Source organism: Macrobrachium nipponense, chromosome 26 (genome assembly GCF_015104395.2).
Source record: "Macrobrachium nipponense isolate FS-2020 chromosome 26, ASM1510439v2, whole genome shotgun sequence".
NCBI lineage: Eukaryota > Metazoa > Arthropoda > Malacostraca > Decapoda > Palaemonidae > Macrobrachium > Macrobrachium nipponense.
In genome coordinates this window covers 46,435,027-46,459,966 of record NC_087215.1, presented here as the reverse complement: position 1 = coordinate 46,459,966, position 24,940 = coordinate 46,435,027, and the positions used below count along the sequence as shown (strand labels likewise).

Below are 24,940 nucleotides of genomic sequence, written 5' to 3'. Positions count from 1 at the left end.
CAAAGAAGGGATTTAGCAAATAAGATACTACCTGGGTGTACCAACGATCAGCAACATGAAAGACTGTATCAGAGGACAGATGAAAGAACCCAAATGATCAAATATGGCCAATGCAGTCATCAGTAAAAGCCGTCGCAGGGTGAAAATACGAAAACTTTATTGGATAGGATTAGTGAGGTCATCCTTCATGTATATCAAGGGAGTTATAAAACTCCATAAGAAAACCATAAATGAACTACAAAAAAGTAGACAACCAAGTGTATCAATGAGGAACGTGGATACAGGTGCGTTGAAATGCCGCTCTTTCCTTCTTGGTTTCTTGGAGCCCATAACATGCCTTCAGCCGGCTGCTACACCTGCAGAGAAGGCTGAATTTTACTGCAGTAACCACAGCTTGAAATGCATAATACAAAAATGTAAAACAAAATTTCACCATTAAATGCACAGCACTCAATCAACAGACATTCTACGACATTTTTGTTCTGCTTTGTCTATGAACAATTCTGAAAGCACTAAGTTACACAACAAGTTATACTTCAAGATCCGAAATAGGAGCCTCTTCCTGCCACTCAGGATAGAATAAAATATTCTATCTGAAACACACTTGTGAGTGGTGGAAAGAGGCTCCTATACGAGATAACCATGAATCAATATGATAATAAGAAAAACCGTTGGATTCTGCAAATAAAAGAGTAGTGTATTAAAGAATTAAGCATAAACTTAAGTAAAATTTAATCGCTTAAAGGTAAGCAGTTAAAAGAAATGATAAATAACTGGGAAAAAAATGGCAGAGAGAAATGAATAACAAGGAAACCTTATTATTCTACAGAAAATGTAAGTAAAACATAAGAAAATAAAGCTGGTAACAGTAACACTGAAAAAAAAAAAAACAATGCTGATCAGTAGGGCTAGTATATCAGTACAGGCTAGGAACACTAGAATTAAATGTAGTAACACGCTAAAAACTGGGAAGTAAAAAATGAAAACTTAGAACATTTCTTACTTTACTGCCCAGCGTATTGTAACAGAAAAAAATATAGATTTGTGCAGCAGCCAAATCAGGAAAATTAAAAAGAATTGATAGCTAATATATTATTATCTCCGAAGGGGGAAACTGAAAACAGGAAAGAATTTATCAAAGATTTATGGCACTACAGAGACAAATAAGGTTAAACAAACACAAACATGGGAGGAATAAAATGAGCAAGGGAGGAGTTTCAAAAGAAATTCATGCCTACTACTACTGCTACATCTATTATTGCATCCGAACGTCTCTTCCTTATGAAAAGAAGGGATGCGGTTATCGTTGCTTTTCCCTTGCTGCATTGCCAGGGCCATTGAGAACATGTTCAGCAACAGGAGAAAAAGACGAACTTGTGTTATTTGGAGTTGTATTATTGGGAGTTTGGTCGCCGTGTTTCTTGTTATCAGCATCAGGGATGCTCTGCTCGCCTCCAGTGTCATTTGCTCGACGGAAGAAGTCATCAGCAGACACATCGTCAAATTAGTAATATTGCTAAGCTTACTACTCTTGAGTACTTTTAGCATGTAATTTGGGCCATGGGAAGTAAGGTTAGGCTACCCAGTAGCATAAAGACAAGCTTAGGTAGTAGGCTAGCTACCTAGGCTAATAGGTAGGTACTCTGTTTTTTTCCATCTGTCCATCCGCCTGTGGTGTTTTCGCATGGTAACACTGCGTCCCGGGCTTTAGATAGTTACATTTAGCTTACATTCAACAATAATTTCGAATATTAATGGTGTAATTTGCATACTGTAAATTATTAAAACACTTTAAAGTTGCAAATGTACACCCAGACATCCCTTTATTTACCTAAAACTTATACATAGCGTAACTATCTAAAGCCCTGGACGCAGTGTTACCATACGTAAACAACACAGGCAGATGGACAGATGGAAAAAAACAGAGTATAGTTGTGTGGGGCAAACATAACTTGCATAGCTACTAATTAATTAGGTAGCTAGGTTAGTAGGCTAGCCTAATGTCTTAGAAAGTTATCATTTTACTTTACCTAATACCTATATCACAACTCTATTTTGGAGTATGCTTTGCTCATTGGAGTAGGTATGCTTTGCTCATAATTCTTCTTTACACCTATAGTACTTACATGATCATCACACTACAATTTACCTACCTAATACCTAGGTAGTAGGTAAACAACCACTGTCGATCCATTGTCATCGCGTGGCTCGGCCTTATTCACTTGATATTTAATTGGTGAAACAAGAATACAATTAGGGTAAACAACCGACTGGACTGGCCAACTCACTGACTACCGCAAATTTGACCACCCTCCGAAAAAGTACTTTAACACGTCCTGACACCGGAGATGGTCATCAGTCATGAGTTGTTGGTGGTGACAGCAGGCGCTCAAGACCTTTACTCTCCTTTCGAAGTAAGTATTTTCTTCAAAGTTAGAAATTAAGGCTATATTTTAAGATTTCAACAGGGGGTAATGAAAAGTTTGGCCAACGCAGTGCACACTACCCCCATGACACTTTTGAAATTTTTACTTTGTTAAAAAATTTTAGAAGATTGGTGCCATCTCGATGTTTGCGGAGTCGCTTGTTTCAACAAACTTCCCATTTCCCGTGCTAAATCCACACACCACTTGTACCCATAGACGCTGGGGCACTTTCATCACAACAATCGTAAACCTGACCTCTAACCACTACTTATCCAAGGGAACTACGGCATTCTTTGCGGCGTTTTGCGCTCTTCAATTGTTTATCAGTGTTGTTAATTGGTATGTGTTTACTACCCTCCAAACTGGGTATAAGACTTGCACAAAACCGGAGAAATAAGTAAAATTAGCGTATCTATTTGTAGTATATACTATACGTGTTACAGCTATTTTATCATTTCTGCATTACTATGACAACTAGAATTCATGGAAACAGTTTGTAAATGCATCAGCATTGTGTGAAGCTCCACTAGATTGGCAACGATGAGTCATTTTTTTGTCGCATCGTCTGCTCATAAAAGTACATCAGAAATATTTTTAATTTTTGGGGGTTAATTTGGTTGCAAAAAAGGGATAACAGATATGAATTAAATAAACATTTTGAAGTAACAAAGTAAAGTTAAACTAAATAATGAATAATGTAAACAATTAAGGGAATAAAGCTTTTCACCTCATAAACAGTGTAGTCGTCTGCTGCTCGTAACTGTTTGTGGAGTGAGTGCTTAGGAACCAGGAACCGCAACGTGGTTCAAGTGCAATTTAGTGAGTTAAGACCAAAATGTGTATAATTACAATCAAATAAGCACTGTGGAGTTTCAGTTACGATGGGAGTAAGGATAAAACCAACGATTACAAGGTAAAAATGAATTTAGTTCAAACCATGACCCCGGGAATAAAAAGTTTCATACTTTCACTAATATAGGCAACAAAATGTTTTATTGTGCTGATTACAGCTGCAACCTTGAGTAAGATCAATAAACGTTACATATATATGCTAACATTGTTCAAATGAGTGCTGGGAAGGCTTGGAAAGATGGTGGATTGTCTGTGGTTAGAACGGCATGGAAAGTGTTGGAACTAAAAAGTAAGCTAGAAAATGCAGAACTAAAGATTATACAATCAAAAGAAAATTAAAAATGGACTTGGAAGAAAAAACCCTAGTAAATATCAAGCAAAACCCCTAACTATTGTACTCGTATGCAAAAAAGATGAATAAAAGAACAGAAATAGGCCCTCTAAGAATTGAAGGGAGATTAACGAATGAAAAAAGTAAATATGCAACATATTGGCAGAAAGATATAAGAGAGAATTTACCCCTAGAATTGATAATGAAGATAATGATACAGAAATAAGGGATGAAAATAGTGAATATTTATTGGACATAGATATTAATAAAGCCGATATTATGCAGGGTATTAATGAAATTAAAAATGGAGCTGCATCTGGGCCTGACCATTCTATCTGGTTTGCCCTCTATTGTAACATGAATGGGGATAATTGCATACTAGTTATGCCCTCAGTCTTATCAAGCGGGTTTTGCTTACACTTGAGCCACTCGTGTTATGATAGAGCTATCCCTTCGGGGTAGGGTAGGGAGTGGACATACGGGAGTCAGTCTCTGCTGAGTGTCTTTGGTGAGAGAGGGGTCGGTGCAGGGGCCCTGGTTTTCTGCCTGATTTGCTTTAGGTTTTTCAAATTTCTTTTGAAGGATCAATGATTAACGACCCTATATTAAACTCCCCCGGACAGTGTGACCTCCTGACACTACCCTCCTCTTCGACCTCTGGCACGAACAAGGACAATCCTAAAGAAAATTCAATTGTACAGAAGACGACCCAGGACAAGACCTTGAATGTGGCTATGGAAAGCTCTAGCAGTGGTGAGAGAATCCTTTATGTTCTCTCGCCTCAGATTTAAATTGTTTTTCATTTATGGAAATGTTTGGAAGGTATGGTGAAATTAAAGTCATAAAGTATTGTGAAACTGAAGATTTTGCCTTTTGGAGGGTTTGGATTGAGTTTACTACTCATAAGAATGCCATGAATGCTTTAAAGTGTTCACCTAAGGAAAACTTAAAATGTGTATTAATTCATAAAATACCCCAGAATATTGAAGTAGATTCCTTTTATCCAGCTACGGTCAGTCAGGAAACTACAGATGGGAAACGTAAGGTGAGGACACCTCTACCTACCAGGTGGCTGATTGTTTCAACAAAATCAGACTTTTGCAATCTTTTTCACTTCAGGAAACATTTGAGAACATTGGTAGGAACAATGACCAACTCTGATATTACTAGATTTGAAAAGAACAGTTTCATGATCTCTAAGCTGAAAAGTACTAATATGATAAAAGAGGTCAAACCACACTACGTATAGTTTTAGTTATGCTAAGGAAGTTGTATTCAGTCAAGACCTATATGAACTGTCTGACGAGGAATTGCTGGAAATGTGTGATGATAAAGTGTGGAAGATTTTCAAGGTTCCAAGGTCAAGAATGATATTTTCACTTTTAATAATGATCAAGTTCCTGATCATGTATATGTTGACAAGGAGAGATTTCGTGTTAGACCTTTTAAGCATAGACCACTCCAGTGCTTCATATGTTTTGGATATGGTCACTCGTCAAAGGTGTGTACTAGAGACCAGTTATGTGCTGCCTGCTCCTTACAAAAGCATGAAGGCAAATGTTCTACCCCAATATTATGTATAAATTGTAAGGGAAATCATAATGCAAGGCATAAGGAATGTGAGTCATTTAAAAATGAAGTGGTAGCCATAGAGAAAGCTCATGCTGAACATCTAAGTATTGGCCAGGCAAAAAGACTTTTGTTCCCAAGACCTCAATATAGTGATGTAGTGAAAAGTGGAAAATCGAATAAAAAAGATCAATCTAGGATGCCAACTTCAAAGCCAAAGCTTCAGCTATCCCCTTCGGAGCTCGAAGTACATTCAGCATCACCTTCATCCAAGAAGGCTCCTTTGTCCCCTCCCGATGGGCCTCCTATGGGCTTCTGGGAGGTCTCTCGGGCTTCTGATGTAGAAGCCTCACAGGTAGCTTCGCTGCCTGATCTGGGTATGTCCCAGAATGAAACCTTGTTCAGTGCACCTCATAAGGCTCAGGTGCACGCTGTAGAGATGGTGCCTCTCAGAAATAAGAGACCCCGTACTCCTTCATCATCTCCACCTATATCCCCACACCATGGTAGGGTCCCCAAGAGATGAAATAGCAGGTCTCTTGAGGATCTGCCAAGTTCTTCTACGAAACAAAGACCAAGACCAAGTCTTTCCAGACCAGCCCATTCCAAGTCGGAAAAGTGAAAAAAAAAAAATAAAAAAAATCTAATAGTAAATAATGGCTCTATGTCAGTGGCTCATACGAGGTTTCCATTCAAACAGAGAACAGGTCCGGGTCCTTTTCAAGGAGCATAATTTAGCTGCCCTTTGTTTGCAAGAGACCAAACTTGGTAATGTTTCTCCTAACTGTAGACGGAACTTTATTTTTCACAGATCTCCACCACCTGTAGGTGAACGTGCTCACGGTGGTACATGTATTATTGCGGCCAAGTCATTACCACAAAAAGTTATCAAATTAGACTTGATACTGCAAGCTTGTGCAACACAGATTTTCATCAACAAATGGGTCACTCTGTGCTCTCTTTATCTAGAACCTGGCCTAGAAACTCGATTGGTGGACAGAGCTGGCAATCCAAGACAATTAGAGGTTGAGAATTTGCAATCACTTTTAGATCAACTACCCCAGCCTTTCATTCTGATGGGGGATTTCAATGCAAAACATACTTTGTGAGGGGAAGGTAGGTGTGATTACCGTGGTCTTATAATTGAAAGATTGTTAGATTACAATGATGTAGTTTTAATGAAAGATGGTTCTCCTACAAGGTTTGATGTAGCCCATAACTCCAGTTCAGCAATTGATCTTACAATATGTTCGTCGTCATTACGATTAGACTATAAGTGGTCAGTGGATAAAAATCTCTATGGGAGCAACCACTATCCCATCCATAAGTTGCGTATGAATATCTCGCTAGTGTAATGATTGGGGGGGCAATGATGTCAATTCCTAAAACATCAGAGAAACCCCGTCGCCCACTGGTACCTTGGTGGAATAGTAAATGTGCCTTGAGCAGGAAAATTGCTAGAGCTAGTCACAAGAGATATCGAAAGAGTCCTGTTTTGGTTAATAGAATAATATACAAGAAAAACCTTGCCAAACAAAAGCAAGTTTTTAAAGAAGCAAGGAGGGAGTCCTTCGTTAGGTACATATCAGAATTAAAGTATAACTCGCCACTTTCTCTGGTTTGGGATAGAATCCATAAATTACTAGGGAAATTTTCCCCTTCTCTTTTACCTATTTTGAAAATCAACTTGGTAGTTATATCGGATGCAAGAGAGGTGGCAGAGGCCTTTGCTCGGCACTTTTCAAGCATTTCAAGCCCCAGTCACTACTCTCCTGAATTTCGCAATATTAGAAACACGACTAGCCTTATCTTTGTCTCCTCCAACATCACCTGGAGAAGATGATATTATTTATGCAATGATTTCTCATTTACCTCTGGAGTCAAAAAAATTCTTTTTTGATGTTTTAAACGAATTCTGCTGCTCAGGGACTTCATACAAGTTGTGGAAAAACTCTGTTATAGTTCCTTTTTTGAAACCTGGAAAGGACCCTAGTCATCCCAAAAGTTATAGGCCTATTGCTCTTACCAGCTGTGTCTTCAAGATTTACGAACGAATGGTGAATTTTCGTCTGATGTGGTTATTAGAAACAAAGAGCCTGTTGTCGAAGAGGCAATTTGGCTTCCGCAAGAATAGAAGTACTTTGGACCCCTTATTATGTCTCACACGTGAGATTCAGAATGCTTTTGCAGTCCAAAATCAAACCATTGCTGTGTTCTTTGATCTGGAAAAAGCATTTGATACTACCTGGAGGGCTGGTATTTTAATGCAGCCGGTTGAATGGCGTATTGGTAGCAATATGTTTAATTTTGCCAAAGACTTCCTGTCTGACCGATACCTTAAAGTTAGAATTGGCTCTACCTTCTCATCAGAATATCTTCAGGAAGAAGGCTTCCACAAGGGAGTGTGCTTAGTCCAACCTTTTTTAATATTGGCATTAATGGTTTACTTGAACATCTCCCTGTTGGAGTAACTGGTCAAGCATTCGCGGATGATATTGTTGTTATGTGTAGTAGAGCTACTGCAGTTGAAGCTTGTAATAAAATTCAGATTGCAATTAATGCTGCTACTACCTGGGCTAATAGTAAAGGTTTCAAATTTTCTGGTGAAAAAACTAAAGCTATACGTTTTTGTAGAAGATGAAGAAGGGAAGAGATTCCAACCTTATTTTTAGAAGGTTCTATCTTGTTGTATGAAGATAAAGTCAAATATTTAGGAATTATTTTTAACAAAAAAGGGATTTTAACAAAGGAAAAATCTATTTCTGGGCAGTGACCTGTGTCGCCCAGTGAAATATTCCTATAGCACTCATTTCTAAGGTATAAATATTGCTAAATATACAAGAGAAAAAGCTACATGGATCATACCAGTATAAACCTGGTTCGCTCACCCCTGTATAGGGTGTCGGTATAAAACTGGGGCGAGTGATACCACTACTAGAGGTCCCCTGCCATTTAGTCTCTTCCTTTGTCAATTTCCCCCGTTCCAAAGAGGAGCCGTACCAAAGCCATCTACTGCCTGCTACTGCTACAACTAGCGCCTCGATGGTCATTCCTGAAAATAGCACCCAAGCTTGGGCCTATAGGGTGAGGAAATCAGGGGTGGGTTCACTGGGCGACACAGGTCATTGCCCAGAAATAGATTTTTCCTTTGTCAAAATCCCTTTTCTGGGCCTAACCTGTGTCGCTCCGTGAAATAGTAACAGAGAATAGGACCCAAAAGCGTGGATATATAATCCACAAGGCTAATAGAAGGGAGAAATTAGACTCTTTAAGTAATTCAACCTTCTTTTAATCAAGTTCCTGAAATCTTGAAGTAAAGTTTTAACAATTATCTTGAATGTAGGTCCTTACACTATGAAGTATATACAAATACCAAAACCAATTTACAGTAAGACCAGGGTGATTACTACACCAATAATATAAGATATTACTACACCAAGTAATATAAGATATTTTACGTATATGAATAACAGATAAATATACATAGTACAAGAATGGTTCAATTGTGCAATCCAAGTAAAAATACCGAGGTGAAGGCTAAGGGCTATAAGCGAGACAGGTAGGAGAGAAAGAGCTAAAAGAAGGGCAGATCTATTAAGACTAGATATTTCAACATGGCTAGGCTGTGTCAGGGGAAACTATGTTCCCTGCTGCCACTGCTGAATATTTAAGGGCCTCTAAGGATTTAAGGTAGTGTCGTTTAAATACTTTTGGTGATTTCCATCTCGTATACTTTCTAAGGTCATCAAAGTTCATATGGTGGAAGTAATTAATTGAGGTAGCTACAGCTTGGACATCATGTACATGGGGAACTGATTCCGGGTTAGCCTGTTTAATAAAATACAGAATTTGTTGTCTAATGGCTTTTAGTGAGATTGTGCCACCATTCTCTCTAATGAATAAAGGACCTGAAGTTTTATTGGAAGTTCTGTCTAAAAATGATCTCAATGTACTGGACAAAGGGATAGATCCTGTGGAAGAGGAACAATCTTCCACGGAGACCATCTGCTCTGAGGATCTTCGTTCTTGGCCAAGAATTTCCGATCTGTTAATAATAGAACTTCTCCGGATGGAAGGAAGTCAATATGATTTGGTTCTCTAGAAAGAGCCGACAATTCTGATATTCTGGCTCCTGAAGCTAGGCTTACGAGGAATAAAGTCTTCCTAAGAAGGGTTGTATAAGGACACGAATCATTGTCGGTGTCTGAAGCTAGTTTAAGTACGTCATTTAGAAACCAGGTGACTGTATGAGGTCTGTCTGCTGGTCTTAATCTAGCACAAGCTCTCGGAATCGATGAAAAATACGAATCTGCTAAATTAATGTTAAAACCAAACTGGAAAATTTTCCTTAAGGCAGATTTAGTTGTGGTAATAGTACTAGCTGCTAGGCCCTTCTCAAACAGGGTCCTAAAGAAAGTAACAGCCAGATTCGTATTCATTGTCTTTACCTTTGAGTCTTTCAGGAAAGAGGCTAGTTTCTTTACCGCAGAATCATACTGTCTAAGTGTAGATTCTCATTTGTCTGATTCTAGAAACCGGGTGTTAATAGGATCCATGTTGACATCTTTTTGCGCTGCAAATTTCATGAAGTCCATAAAGTTAGGGCATTCTGAATCCTTGAGGAAGCGCACACAGTCCTCATTTGTACTAGTTGTGTTAGCCTCGGGTTGGGGATCCGTTTGGGACGGAGTCCCAATTCCCCCAGTAAAGGGTACCAATTGCTCTTGGGCCAGTTGGGAGCTACCAGCGCAATCCGTCCTTTGAAGGATCTGAGTTTGTCCAGGACTTTCATTAATAGGTAAATCTTCCGCCAATTGTTCCAATCTATGGACATGGCATCTGTGGCCTGGGCCATGGGGTCCAGATTGGGAGCCACATAGTCTTTTAACTTGTGCTTGGATTCTGTGGCAAACAAGTCCACCTGAAGACCCGGGCACTGCTGACTGATCCATTTGAATGACCTGTTGTCTAAGGACCATTCTGACTCTAGCGGAGTTGTCCTTGACAGTGCATCTGCCACTACGTTCCTTACTCCTGCCAGGTGAGTTGCTGACAGATGCCATTGGTTCTTTGCTGCCAACGAAAAGATTGCTATCATGACATGGTTTATGTGGCTTGATTTGGAACCTCCTCTGTTTATGCAGTGGACTATTACTGCGCTGTCTAATACTAACCTGATATGGATCCTCCTCGCCGGAGAGAGTTTCCTTAGGGTTAGAAATACTACCATGGCTTCTAAAACATTGATATGAAGCTGGCGGAGTGTTAGTGACCAAGTGCCTTGAACCTTTTCGTATTGGGAGTATCCTCCCCAACCACTTAGTGAGGCATCCGTGTGGACCACTAAACTTGGTGGAGGGAACTGTAATGGTATTGATTTTACCAGGTTCTTGACTTCTGTCCATGGACGGAGTCTCTTCCGTAGTATCTGAGGGATGCAGGAAATTTTGTCTCGCAATTTCCTGTTCGCTCTGGTCTGCCAAACCCGGTTTATATCCTTCAGTTTGGCTTTTAGTAGAACATCTGTTACTGAGGCGAATTGGAGTGAACCTAAGATTCTTTCTTGGTTCCTCCGGGATGTTTGTTTGCCTTTGAGGAAGTGCCTCGTGGCGTTTGCTATTTCCCTTCGTTTCACCGGCGGGATCGAAAGTTTGTGTGAATTGAGATCCCATTGTATTCCCAACCACTGAAACCGTGGTGCCGGAGTGAGTCGGGATTTCTTGTGGTTTATCTGGAATCCTAGGTATTCCAGAAATTTTAGTACTTTTCGGTTTGCTCTGAGACATTCTTTGTCGTTTGTGGCCCAGATAAGCCAGTCGTCTAGGTAGGCTACTAGCATTATTGTGCCGGAGCACTGCATCTACACCCACTGCCGGGCCCATTCCCATTCCATTACTATCTTCCTCTATCCCCGGGTCAGGTTGAGGGATCGAATCAGGGAAAATAGGTAAAACCTAGGCCTGATTCTGATCATATAAGGGATCGTGCTTGTTGTATGCATACTGAACTAGTTCTAGCCAGATCCCGGACCCGCCGGGGCGGGAGGATAGAAGGTGGAAGAAGGACTGGGGATAGGAAAGGCGAGACTGAGGTAGTACGCGGTGTATACCGTCTAGACGAGCCGGGTGGTCAACCAGGGCTCGCCTGGGTGGACACCCCCGTACCCCCCTTACTACATAAGGTGAGGAGTACCACTCTTCCGACTGAACCCCCCACCTTCCCCCGCGAGAGGGGAAGGGGCTCGGTTTGCTACCTGAGGTAGCGCTAGCGAGCTGAGCACTCACTGAGTGGGATGGGGGAGGGAGGCCGTCTCGAGGAGTGGCTCACTCGTGATCAGTTGTTCACTACAACCGGCCAGGTGGCACCTCCCGGTAAGACGTGGATCCAACTGATCACAGGGACAGCCAGCTTATAGGCCGACTGTCCACTAATTACAATACAACGATACAATATGTCATATGATAAAAAACACAATATAACAGCCCTGGCATGAGAGGGGATAAAGGGATGAGGGGGGGGAGGGGGATAGGTGCGTATACTGTTCTAATGAGCGGCTAGCCTAACCTTCGCATAATCGGAATGATCTGGTCAGGTCGGCCAGGGAGGCTCTGAGCAGCTAGCCTAACCTTCCAAAAATGTAATTTTAATCACGATCTGGACCAGTAGGCCAGGGTGGCTCAAGGGCAGAAACGAAGGCCTAAATAGGCCCTACACCCCACTTCAATGAAATCCCGGCCTGGTCCTGTAAAGGAGGAATCCTCCTCCTAGACGACCAAGGGAAGGGAGAAGGCTACGTTTCTCATCCGACGTATAAGGTCTGATTAGGTAGGCTAGTATAACTCTCACGTCAAGATATATCATGAAACGTCAGAATCTATAATAAACTCGTAAGTTTTGGAGTAACTGCTAAAATCAATATCCATGCGACTACAATTAGTATGGATGACCAATTGAAAGTCGTCACAAATAAAAGTCACGGGTAGCGATGCATGAAATGGCTGACTCGGGAGCGGGCGCATGCAGGCTCCTGATATATAAACAAAGCCTAACACATATTTATGATTAACATCGCTACCTTAATGATAACATATTGATTATTGCAGTACTTAACTTAGTTCCAGAAGATTCCTGACGCTCAGACATCTTAACCCTTAAACGCCGAAGCGGTAAAAAAAAAAATGTCTACCGTGTGCCGGAGACGTTCCAAAGTGAGCGCGGAAGCGGAAAATTTTTTTTTTTTTCAAAAAATCACAGCGCGCTTAGTTTTCAAGATTAAGAGTTTATTTTTGGCTCCTTTTTTTGTCATTGCCTGAAGTGTAGTATCCAACCATCAGAAATGAAAAAAATTATCATTATCAATATAAATAATGCGATATATGATAGCGCAAAAACGAAATTTCATATATAATTGTATTCAAATCGCGCTGTGCGCAAAACGGTTAAAGGTAACAAGTTACTTTTTTTTTCGTTGTAATTTACACTAAATTGCGATCATTTTGGTATATAACACATTGTAAAACGATAAAAGCAACACAGAGAAAATATTATCACAAAATAATGCATGAATTCGTAATGCGCGGATGTAAACAAATATTTTTTTCACAAATTCACCATAAATCTAAATATTGTCCTAGAGACTTCCAATTTCTTTCAAAATTAAGACAAATGATTGAATATTACTATACTGTAAGAATATTAGCTTACAAATGCAGTTTTCAACCATATCTGACGAGTTAAAGTTGACCGAATGTCGAATTTTTTTTATATATATTTTTTTATATGCAATTATTTCAGAAATAAGAAAACCTACAACTTTCAAATATTTTTTGTTTTATTTTACATGAAATTGCGCACATTTTCATGTATAAAACTATGAAATGCCTAATATGAAACGGAGCAAATATTCCGAGAATGGGACTTGCGCATTTCGGAGATTTGTGGCGGAGAATCCGCGCGCGGAGGGAAGGAAAGTTTTTTTTAAAAATTCACCATAAATTTAAATATTGTGCTAGAGACTTCGAATTTGTTTCACGATGAAGATAAATGACTGAATATTACTAGACTGTAAGAGTTTTATCTTACAATTGCGTTTTTCGACCATTTCGGTAGTCAAATTTGACCGAACGTGGTTTTTTTTTCTATTTATCGTGATTTATATGCAAATATTTCAAAAATGAGAAAAGCTACAACCTTCAACTATTTTTTGTTGTATTATACATGAAATTGCGCACATTTTCATATGTAAAACTTTATGTAACGGCTAATTTAAAATGGTGCAAACATTACCACAATCGCACGTATGATTTTTTTGGAGAGTACCGCGCGGACGTAAAGAAATGTTATTTTTTTCATAAATTCACCATAAATCGAAATATTGTGCTAGAGACTTCCAATTTGTTGCAAAATGAAGGTAAATGCTTGAATATTACTATAATATAAGCGTTTTAGCTTACAATTGCGTTTTCTGACCATTTCGGTAGAGTCAAAGTTGACCAAAGGTTGAAAATTTGTCACTTATTTTTTATATGAAAATATTTCAAAATTTATAAAAGCTGCAACCATGGGTTGTTTTTAGTTGTATTGTGCATGACATTGCGCACATTTTCATATATAAATCTTTATGTAACGGCTAATTTAAAATGGTGCAAACATTACCACAATCGCATGTATGATTTTTTTCGGAAGAGTTACCGCGCGGACGTAAGGAAAAAGTTTTTTCATAAATTCACCATAAATCGAAATATTGTGCTAGAGACTTCCAATTAGTTGCAAAATTAAGATAAATGATTGAATATTACTAAAATATAAGAGTTTTAGCTTACAATTGCGTTTTTCGACCATTTCGGTAGAGTCAAAGTTGACCAAAGGTTGAAATTTTGGCACTTATCGTTATTTATATGAAAATATCTCAAAACTGATAAAAGCTACAATCATGAGTATTTTGTTGTTGTATTCTACATAAAAATGCGCACATTTTCATATATAATACTCCATGTAACGGCTAATTTAAAATGGTAAAAAAAGTATGTCAAAGTGACGAAATAATTTCCGAGATGTGTCACAGATACTTTTTAGTGCGGCAAGAAAGAAATTCGCACTTGTGCGCCTGCGTAACGATTGTAAACAAAACAACACCTTGATCCGTGAACTCCTAGCATCCCACAAGGCGCGTGATTCAAGAGTTTTCGGCTGGTAGGCCTAAAAGTATTTTTCCGCGAATTTTAAAAAAACTTTTGTAAGTCGACGTAAAATACGTCCAGTCGGCACCCGAGAGACAAAAAATGTCGACGTAAAATACGTCCAGTCGGCGTTTAAGGGTTAATTAAATCCAAAATAAGGGCTTCCAACGAAAACACGTGTTAAACACAGTAGTGCTATAAAAGGAATGATGATCGAGGCGCTAGTTGTAGCAGTAGCGGGCAGTAGATGGCTTTGGTACGGCTCCTCTTTGGAACGGGGGAAATTGACAAAGGAAGAGACTAAATGGCAGGGGACCTCTGGTAGTGGTATCACTCGCCCCAGTTTTATACCGACACCCTATACAGGGGTGAGCGAACCAGGTTTATACTGGTATAATCTGTGTAGCTTTTTCTCTCGTATATTTAGCAATATTTATACCTTAGAAATGAATGCTATAGGAATATTTCACGGAGCGACACAGGTTAGGCCCAGAAATTGACTTATGCTGAACATATAAATAAGACTGCAGTAAATGTTAAACAATGATGCAATATTCTTAAAGTTGTTAGTAACCTGAATTTTGGAGCTGACCGTACTTCTTTATTAAGAATTTATTAGGACCTATGCTTGAGTAAGATTGATTATGGATCTCAGGTTTATGGCTCGGCATGTAAGACCGTGTTCGGCAAGCTGGATGTAGTACACAATATGGCACTGCATATTTGCACAGGTGCTTTTAAAACATCTCCTGTTGAGAGCCTTTATGGAGACTCTGGTTTGCCCCCTATTTTTATTCGGAGGGAGGAACAAGGTCTCCGATATTGTCACGAGCACTAACCTCTCAATCTAATCCAAATTTTAAGTATATAAAACATCCTGTTGACAGAGCACCAACTAGACCTACATTGCTTAAGCCCCTAGAAGTTAGATTGAACATTAGTGCGAGAGAGGTAGGCCTTATTCCTCTACTGGTTATGGAAACTACATTTTCTAAATTTCCTCCTTGGTGTAGGCCTCCTTTAGATATTTGCCAAGTTAGAGACAACAAAAAGATCAGCTCAAGTGTTCAGATTAAAAGTAGCTTCTTGGCCCATGTTTCTGAGCATAGTAACTTGATTGCTGTATATACAGATGGGTCAAAATCAGTAAATGGAATTGGATGTTCTGTCATTGTCGGTGAGAGAACAATTAAAAAAAAGCCTCCTTATTAAGTTCTCAATTTTTAATACTGAGATTTATGCTATCTTTAGCATTTTGAAATTTATTTTTAGTACAGGTAGCACTGGGGACTCGTATATTATTTATTGTGATTCCCAGAGTTCCCTAGCTGCACTCCAAAAGTTGATGCCATCTAATCAACTTGTCCAAGAGGCGCAGGATTGGCTGGTCCTCCTGCATTCTCGAAAACACATCAGTGTGAACTTTTGTTGGGTTCGCTTGCATGTGGGAATTCAGGGTAACGAGCTGGCTGATACAGCCGCAAAGCAGGCAGCTTCCTCCCGGGCTTCCCACTCTGTGAGGGTTCCCTGTTAAGATTTTAAACTTTTTATTAAATAATTTTGTAGGACTAAGTGACAGAATCACTGGTCCAACATAAATAGTAATTTAAAGCTGAAATCAATCAGACCTTCTGTTCATCCCAGGTGACCTTCTGTTGGGATGGATAGAAGATCTAGTATAATTTTAACGTGCCTGCATATAGGGCATACGTTTTTAACGCACAGGTATCTTTTAACTAGTGGAGCAGAGAGGCAGGTTCCTCAATGCTCCAATTGTAATGTTGGCATCACAGTGAGGCATATATTTGTTGACTGCCTCTTTATTTTAATCATAGACGTCGGTTTGGTTTCACCAACAAACCTTTGTCAGATATTTTGGGAGAGGGTGCTCCTGCAGAGGAGATTTTTAAATTTCTTAAGGAAATCCATCTGTTTTATGATATTTAATTGAGTATTTAAATATGAATTTGATTTTAATAATTTGGATTAATTATATAAGTGTACCTTTTCTTAGTAAATACATCCAGTCGATATATATGTGTTGAATGTCCCTGCTATTTTGTTAAAGAAAGTAGTTCATTCTATTGCAAAGCCACTTGCAATATTATTAAGACAAAGTGTAGATACAGGCAAAATTTATGATGAGCACAAATTAGCATATATTACCCCTACTTTCAAAAGTGGATCAAGACTAGAGGCAAGTAATTATAGGGCTGTGAGTCTAACATCCCATATTATGAAAGTGTATGGAAGGGTAATGAAGAAAAATATTATGAAACATTTAATAAAAAATAATTTGTTTAATAGAGGACAACATGGTTTTGTACCCGGAAAAAGTACACAAACCCAACTGTTAGCCCACCGTGAGAACATATACAAAAATATGAAAAACGGAAATGAAACAGATGTGGTTTATCTAGACTTTGCAAAAGCTTTTGACAAGGTAGATCATAATATACGTATTAGTGAAGAAAATTAGAAAACATAATATCGTGGACAAAGATGTTTAAAAGAATTTTCACACAACAGAAAACACATAGTTATTGCAAACGATGAGAAATCGGATGAAGCTAAGGTAATATCCGGTGTACCACAAGGTACGGTGTTAGCTGAATTACTGTTTGTTATTATGATTGCAGACATAGACAGTAATGTTAAGGACTTGGTAGTGAGTAGTTTCGCCGATGACACAAGAATAAGTAGAGAAATTACTTGTGATGAAGATAGGAACGCTCTACAAAGAGACCTTAACCCATTAACGCCGATTGGACGTATTAAACGTCGATATAAATTGTCTGTTGGGTGCCGAATGAACGTATGGTACGTCTATATAAAAAAGTTTTTTTAAAAATTCGCGGAAAAATAGTTACGTATAGGTCTACTAGGCGAAAACTTTTGAATCACGCGCCTTGGGGGATGCTGGGAGCTCAAGGATCAAGGCGTTGTTTTGTTTACAATTGTTACTCAGGCACACAAGCGCGAATTTCTTTCTTCTCGCACTAAAAAGCATCAGCGACACATCTCAGAAACTATTTCGTCACTTTGACATAATTTTTGCACCATTTTATATTAGCCGTTACATGGAGTATATTATATATGAAAATGTGCGCAATTTTATGTAGAATACAACAAAAAACAACTCATGGTTGTAGCTTTTATAAGTTTTGAAATATTTTCATATAAATAACAATGTGCCAAAATTTCAACCTTTGGTCAACTTTGACTCTACCAAAATGGTCGAAAACACAATTGTAAGCTAAAACTCTTATATTCTAGTAATATTCAATCATTTACCTTCATTTTGCAACAAATTGGAAGTCTCTAGCACAATATTTCGATTTATGGTGAATTTATGAAAAAAACTTTTTCCTTACGTCCACACGGTAACTCTTCCGAAAAATCGTAAATTTTGTTCATGAAACTTACCTGTCAGATATATATATAGCTGTATTTTCTGAAGTCCGACAGAAACTTCAAAAACTTCCGGCACACACAGTGGTCGGCCAGGTGGTTAGTACCCATTCCGCCGCTGGGAGGCGGGTATCAGGAACCAGTCCCATTTTCTATTCATAATTTTTCTGTCGCCGGTGCTGGAAACACCTGTTTTCAGTACCTCCGTCTTAGGATTTTGAAACTTCATGGCCGCTAAATATCCTAATTGTCTTTTGATTTATTGACTTGGATTTGTGGCTAGGCATACGCTATCTTAAATTGTTTTGAATATGATTCATTTTTGTATATCTGAATCTAGTTAGGCTAGTTTCAGAGGGTGTTGTCTGCTAAGATAGGGTGTGGCTACCGAAAGCTTCGGTAGTTCCGCACTCGATATGCACGAGGGCTATGTGTCTTGCTTCTTTGTTGAGATTTGTCATGTAAGGAGTGTGAGACTTTGTCTAATTCCATAAGGAAGACGTATGATTCATATGTATGCAATTAATCAGTAAACAAAGTCAGGGTAGGCTAACCTACCTGTAGACTATTTTGCCTAACCCTGTAGTATGGCCTACGGGCTATAAATATGTCTCGTGAGGTAATGCCCTTTACGTTATAGATTCCATCTGTATCTTGGAATCTAAGGTGCTCGCTCTCCTATCATTGTGGTGAAAAGTGCTACTTCTGTAGTTGTTACTCCTAACCCTGTAATGTTGCCTTCGGGCCCTAAACAGTTTCTGTAGAGGGTATTGACCTTTCTCTGATACTCTATCGATTCGTAACTTAGAATCGAAAGTGCTGGCTTTGGAGAGCAAAAGTGAAGTGGCTAAGTGCAGTGACAGTGCCCCTTGTGTAGTGGAGGGTGCGTCAGATCGGCCTTATTTCGCCTCTAGGCCGGGACCTCTGCTTGACTCCCAGGAACAGGGAGAGAGCATGTCGAAAGCCGAAGGAGGGTTACGAGGAACTCCCACCGATCTGATGTGCCTTCGGCAGACCTGAAGTTACTCCCAGGCTGCCAAAGTGCGTGCACGAATCCTGAAGGATTGCTTCTCGTCCTCCGAAGCGTCCTCCCTGCGCAGGGTTTGGAGCTTTCGGAAGGACTCGCGCCCTCTAAATAGAAGCTTTATAGAAGAGGACGTTTCACGTCCTCTCTCTCTCTCTCGTCATGCGTTGCAGTGAGAAGTAAGAAGGCGAAACGTCGCTGAACTCGTGTACGTCTTTCCACCGAGAAAGCAAGTCATATTAGCAGGACGCTTTGAGCGCGGACGTCCTAGCTTTGTTTTGCTGTGAGAATAAGAAGGCGTTCCCTCGCCCCGCGTATTCTCACACGATCAACCCTTCACCTGAGACTGCTTCGTGCAGTCGGTTTTCTCTCCGAGATGTCTAATGCTCTTCCCTGAAGGCAGTTTCGCTTGCATTGACGCCTGTCAGGAGCGTGACACTTTTCTGCACGCTTTTTTTTTTGACGTTCGGATGGACGCCAGGCGCGCGCGCGGGTGCACGCCAAGCGCGCACCAGTAGACGCCGAGGCCGAGCGCACGCCAGTTGATACCGAGCGCGAGCGGCGCGCCGAGAGTGCTCGCTGCTCGCCAGTGGACGCCGAGCGGGCGCGCCGAGAGTGCTCGCTGCTCGCCAATGGACGCCGAGCGTGCTCGCTGCTAGTCAGTGGACGCCGAGCGCGCACGCCAGGTGTGTCGCCTGGCTGAACGTTTCTGTTGAAGTCTTCAAGCTGATTTGGGCCTAAAGATTTTTTACCTAACTTCGGTGATCCCTTCTACATCGCCTGCGAAGAATGTGAAGTAAGCAGTGCTTCGGAGGAAGCTTAAAGGGAAAAGGCAACTTCGTTTTCGAAACCCAGCAAGACCACGGGTTTCGTGATTTATAGAGGTCTTTGTCAGTAATATTGCTTTTCGTAAAGTCCAGGATTGGATGGAGTTATGGAAAGCTCAAGGAAAGAACTCTTTTGCTCTACCGCAGTCAAGACTTTGCGGTAAGGCAGCTATGGGTTATGTAAAAGCTCGACGTCCTGCACGTCAGGACTCTCGGCAACGTTCAGTAGGATTCTTGCAAAGGCACTCATCAAAAGGAGGAAAGCTCAAGAAAGACACTTCCTTTGCCATACTGCCAATAAATTTTGATACGGGAGAGGAAGCTGGTTGGAGACTTCTTCCCCTCTTCCCAGGATAATTTTTGCAAGCTTTTTAGCCCATCTGAAAGGGCTTTTCAGATGATAGATTTTGTTAGTTCCTCCAGTCGGGGACTTACGCTGCCGAATTGAACATCGTCGTTCTACCTGTCGTAAGCCGTCTCTTAACAGGATTCTTGCCCCTTCCTCGTTTGAGACGGGAATCGAAAATAAAATGCTCGACTTCCTGGATTACGTTTTGTCAATTCAGTGAATTTCCCCCATTGACAATATTCTATCGTTTTGTCAAGTAAGTGGGTATCCCCTCATTGACAAATTATCTCTTTGTCCCGTAAATGGGTTAGTTCTCATTGACAAACTTCTCATTAACTTTATATTGCGTAAGCGGATAAGCTCTTTTTGACAAGATTCGGAAGAGCTCTCATTCATCATTCTTTGCAGACTCGTACAGAAAAACTAGACTTCTTGTAGACTTACGTCTAATGAACGCTTATGTCCAATAACATAAGAAGCTTGAGCTGTCCGCTTCAATTCTCTTGAGTTTTGTTTATGAAACTTGCCTGTCAGATATGTATGTAGCTGTATTTCCGAATTCAGCTATAGTATATATGTCTGCCAGGTAAGTATAAAAAAAAAAAAAAAAAAAAAAAAAAAAAAAAAAAAAAAAAAAAAAAAAAAAAAAAAAAAAAAAAAAAAAAAAAAAAAAAAAAAAAAAAAAAAAAAAAAAAAAAAAAACTTTATTGCAATATAATATCATATTTTGCCTTGCGTTATTTTACTACTGGTTGGCTCAAGTCATATACGCTTGCTGTAGTTACCTCTTCGGATTGAGGCAACCGAGAGGTCTAGTTGTTCTATTCAATTTTAAGGACATTTTAAATCGTTACTTACTTTCCCTGCAGCCTTCAGGAGTTTCCGATTTATCTTTTACCGTTGTATGGTAGTGTTTATGACGACACAAACGCATCTATATTTAGCGTTTTCTGTTTCGCTTAAATATACCAGCTTGAGAGTCTCTTTATGCTAAAAATTACGGACCTATTTCTTCGTAGAATAGGTAGCTGGCAACAGGCATAAAGTTAAGAGACGACGATCGTAAGCTGCTGCTGTCACTGTCCTCTCCGCCAGTCCAAACGAGGCAGTACCAGCTCGTTCGCTGTCATGCGCTGTAGGTTACGTCTCTCTCTCCTGCGGGATTGACTGACTAACCGTATCTCTGTGCTGGGCAGTTACGTCTCTCTCTTTCTCCATGCGGGAGTTGACTGACTTAACTGTATCGCTCTGCCCTACAATCACGGACTTTAGCCTTAGATTGAGGGGATTTCTTACATGAATGAATAAAAACTTGCATTCGTTTTGCCTTACTATGTTCTCAGAGATATCTCTTACTCCTTTCGGTGCTCGTTACGGCACGGTATAGGACTACGAGTCTACCGCAACATTTCACTATTATATGCTCTCCTGCTTAGGCAAAGCGCAGCCTTTTTAGGGAAGTAAACATACTGTGTGAGGGAATGGATGAGCTTGCTGGGGACCATTTCCTTCCTAAAGAAGTTTGTTTCCCTGAATAGACTGCAATTCAGACCTCTACAGTTTTTTCCTACCGGGAAACTGAAGTTTTATTAAAGATCTAGGAATGATTCTGAACATACTCTCGGTGCGTTAAGTATCACTTGAGGTGATAGAAAGAAGGTGCCGGACATCTGGAGAGGGTTTCAGATGTCCTGGATCATAATCTGAAAGAAGTGGAAGCAATTCTGTCGTCCCTCCAGTCCTGGAAACGAGTTTTTGGAAACCAGTGGTCCATATCAACTCTGATCTTCCACAGCTCTCTCATATCTTAGGAAGTATCTTCTCTCGGTCCCTCTTCGGGTTTACGAGAAAGAGCCTATTATAACAACAGACGTAGAATGTAACGATCTCTAGAGGTTCGTTACAGGATTGCAAAAGTCCGTACGAATCGTCTCGATCGACGGCAGCAACTACTGACTTCCGAGTGGAATCTTTCTTTAGAAGTATGTTGAGAGTTATGGAGACTTTAGGGACGTTCTTTCATACATCTCTTCGCTATGATATTAGAACGGGATGGATGTTTAGTCTCTTTTCCCCCTTTTTCAAACGCTTAGGAAATGTATAAGATGATTTATACCATCACAGGGAGCGACAATGACGCTAATCGCCCCATGTTGGCCTTCAAGATCCTAGATTCACAGAGGTCCACGTCCTTCCAAGGACCTTTCCGAGAGAGTCGGTCTACTTTATCATGAAAGGTACCTATAACCTCTCCGCTCTGAGTCTGACTACGTTCAGACTATCGAGATGTGTGACAGCATAAGATTGCCGTCTTCCCTTTCCGTTTGAAGAATGGGATAAGCTGGCAGTCACAACTATTAAAGAATACGCAAATATGGTTTGTTGACGGCCTTTGGGCTCAGAGATTTGCTTCTGTCAAACAACAAAGCCCTTCACGATCTTTGAGTTCTGTGGAATCTCGAACTCGCTCACCATCTACTTTTTGTCTCACCTGTTTTCTCGGAGTCAGACACTCGTGCGAGATCAGGAGACACCATAGTAGCCCTGAGTTTCTTGTTGACGAAGTCGGTTGCGTTTACACACCCCCGATGATCGTTTAACATGAGACCAGGTTGGGACTGTCAGGCATTCGTCCTTCGGGACTGAATCGCCTTTTTGCTCCTCGCTCCTTTCTCCTGGCACCAGAAGCTTGAGTCAGGAGTGGCTCAGGAGTTGATTCGCTAACGACGTTGGGTTGCGTTCATACCCCAAGGTTTGCTTAGCTTGAATCGCCCAGGCAGTCCAGACACTCATCCTTCAGCGAAGAATAGTGCCTTATGGTCTTCAGGGTACAGCCTTGCTGTCGCCTTGATGCGTCTGACTGGTCAACTGGTTCGGTCACCTGACTTTAGTACAGACTGACTGACTGTGCATGTCCAGATCGAAGCTTTCAATATGGAACTTAGACATAGTCGGAAGTTCTTGATGTCAAAGCATTCGAACATCTCCTACCTGTTAACTCTTGCACGTGATCAGGAAGGCCCTTTTCTAACCACCCTAGATACGACAAAGAGGGTTAGTGAGGTTTCAGCCATCGTCAGAATTTTGTTTTGGCATTAGAGAACACAAGGCGGTGCGTTCTCTAAGCCTTCCGTTGTGGCCTAAGAATGGAAACCCGTCTTGTTCTTGGGCCAGGAGCTTGGGAATCAAGGATGGCACAAGTTATTTGGGCAGGAGCCAGAGAGAGTCCTGTGCCCTGTCAGGTCTCTCAAGTTTTAATCTACATAAAACTCAAGAAAGTCGAAGTCGTACGGACAATCTGCAGTGTTCCGAAAAAGACCAGACTTGCCCATATCGAAGAACACCCTGGCTTTATTGTTAAGGAGTTCTTTCAAAAAGCTCCTTCATTGTGTTGGCACAAAGATTTGAAATCTTTTGATTTGAATGCTCACGAGGTGAGGGCGCGGCCTCGGAAGCATTTCAACAGAGCATGGCACTCAGCAACATCCTGAGTACCATGTTTTAGCGAAGCAACTCGTGGTTCAAATTTCACACTCCCTGCGAGATGTGAAGATGGCATATGAGATCTGCTGCTCGCTAGGGCCATACGTGTCTGCAGGACACAAACTAATTGGGGGCAAGTAGTACCACTCATCCTATCCTGTAGAAAATGGTTAGGAAGAGCTCTTAATTTAGTAGTTGAGTCGCCGACAACGGTGACTTCTTAACTCTTAAGCCTTAGTTAACACACCTTAACTTTGGCTAGGTTGGTCAGGTGGTGATATATATATATATATATTTATTTTACTTCTTAGCCCTCATGGTATGGTCAATATGGTCTAGTCACGTCGTGGTCTCGCCCCTGTTGACAGATCATCTGGAGTGCACCAGCTATATAGGTCTCTACCTCGCTGGCAACTCTAGTAGCACAAGCAGACTTACGTGGCAATAACCACGAAGCCTGCATGCTACCGGTGGAACCAAGATGTTAAATCATCTGCATGCATTTGTTTCCCAAATCCTTCTATTCTGTCCCTTCCCACCTCCAACGGTGGGATTCAGCTATATATATATCTGACAGGTAAGTTTCATGAACAAAATGATATTGTTATGATACAATAAAGTTTGTTCATACTACCTGGCAGATATATATAATTAAGTACCCACCCACCTCCCTCAGGGGACAGTGGAAATAAAAATTATGAATAGAAAATGGGACTGGTTCCTGATACCCGCCTCCAGCGGCGTGGGAATGGGTACTAACCACCTGGCCGACCACTGTGTGTGCCGGAAGTTTTTGAATTTCTGTCGGACTTCAGAAAATACAGCTATATATATATCTGCCAGGTAAGTATGAACAAACTTTATTGTATCATAACAATATCATTTTTTCGTCCGATCGTCGCTAAATTAGCCGTTACAAATAAAGTTTTATATAATGGAAATGGTGCGCATGTTTCATGTAGAATACAACTAAAAACAACCCATGGTTGTAGCTTCTATCAGTTTTGAAATATTTTCATATAAATATCGATAAGTGCCAAAATATCAACCTTTGGTCAACTTTGACTCGACCGAAATGGTAAAAAAACGCAATTGTAAGCTAAAACTCTTACATTCTAGTAATATTCAATTATTTACCTTTATTTTGCAACAAATTGGAAGTCTCCAGCACAATTTTTCGATTTATGGTGAATTTATGGAAAAAAAAATTTTTCGTTACGTCCGTGCGGTAACTCTTCCGAAAAAAATAAGAAATTTTTTCGTCCGATTGTCGTAATGTTTGCACCATTTTAAATTAGCCGTTACATAAAGTTTTATATATGAAAATGTGTGCAATTTCATGTAGAATACAACAATAAATAACCTATGGTTGTAGTTTATATCAGTTTTGAAATATTTTCATATAAATAACGATAAGTGCCAAAATTTCAACCTTCGGTCAATTTTGACTCGACCGAAATGGTAAAAAAATGCAATTGCAAGCTAAAAC

At 40.3% G+C, this 24,940-nt stretch overlaps 1 protein-coding gene across 3 annotated transcripts in view; it reads left to right on the top strand.

Annotated features, from left to right (window-relative positions):
- The first annotated feature begins 1,199 nt into the window (after window positions 1-1,199).
- Window positions 1,200-24,940, top strand: part of LOC135200253 (divergent protein kinase domain 1C-like) — a 53,765-nt gene continuing 30,024 nt past the window's right edge. For all 3 annotated transcript variants that reach the window (XR_010311232.1, XR_010311231.1, XM_064228724.1), the window contains exon 1: window positions 1,200-1,507. Coding sequence is in view for 1 of the 3 variants with exons in the window: in XM_064228724.1 (XP_064084794.1) it covers window positions 1,295-1,507 (213 nt within the window). In the remaining 2 variants the exon portion in view is untranslated. The remainder of the gene's footprint in view (window positions 1,508-24,940) is intronic.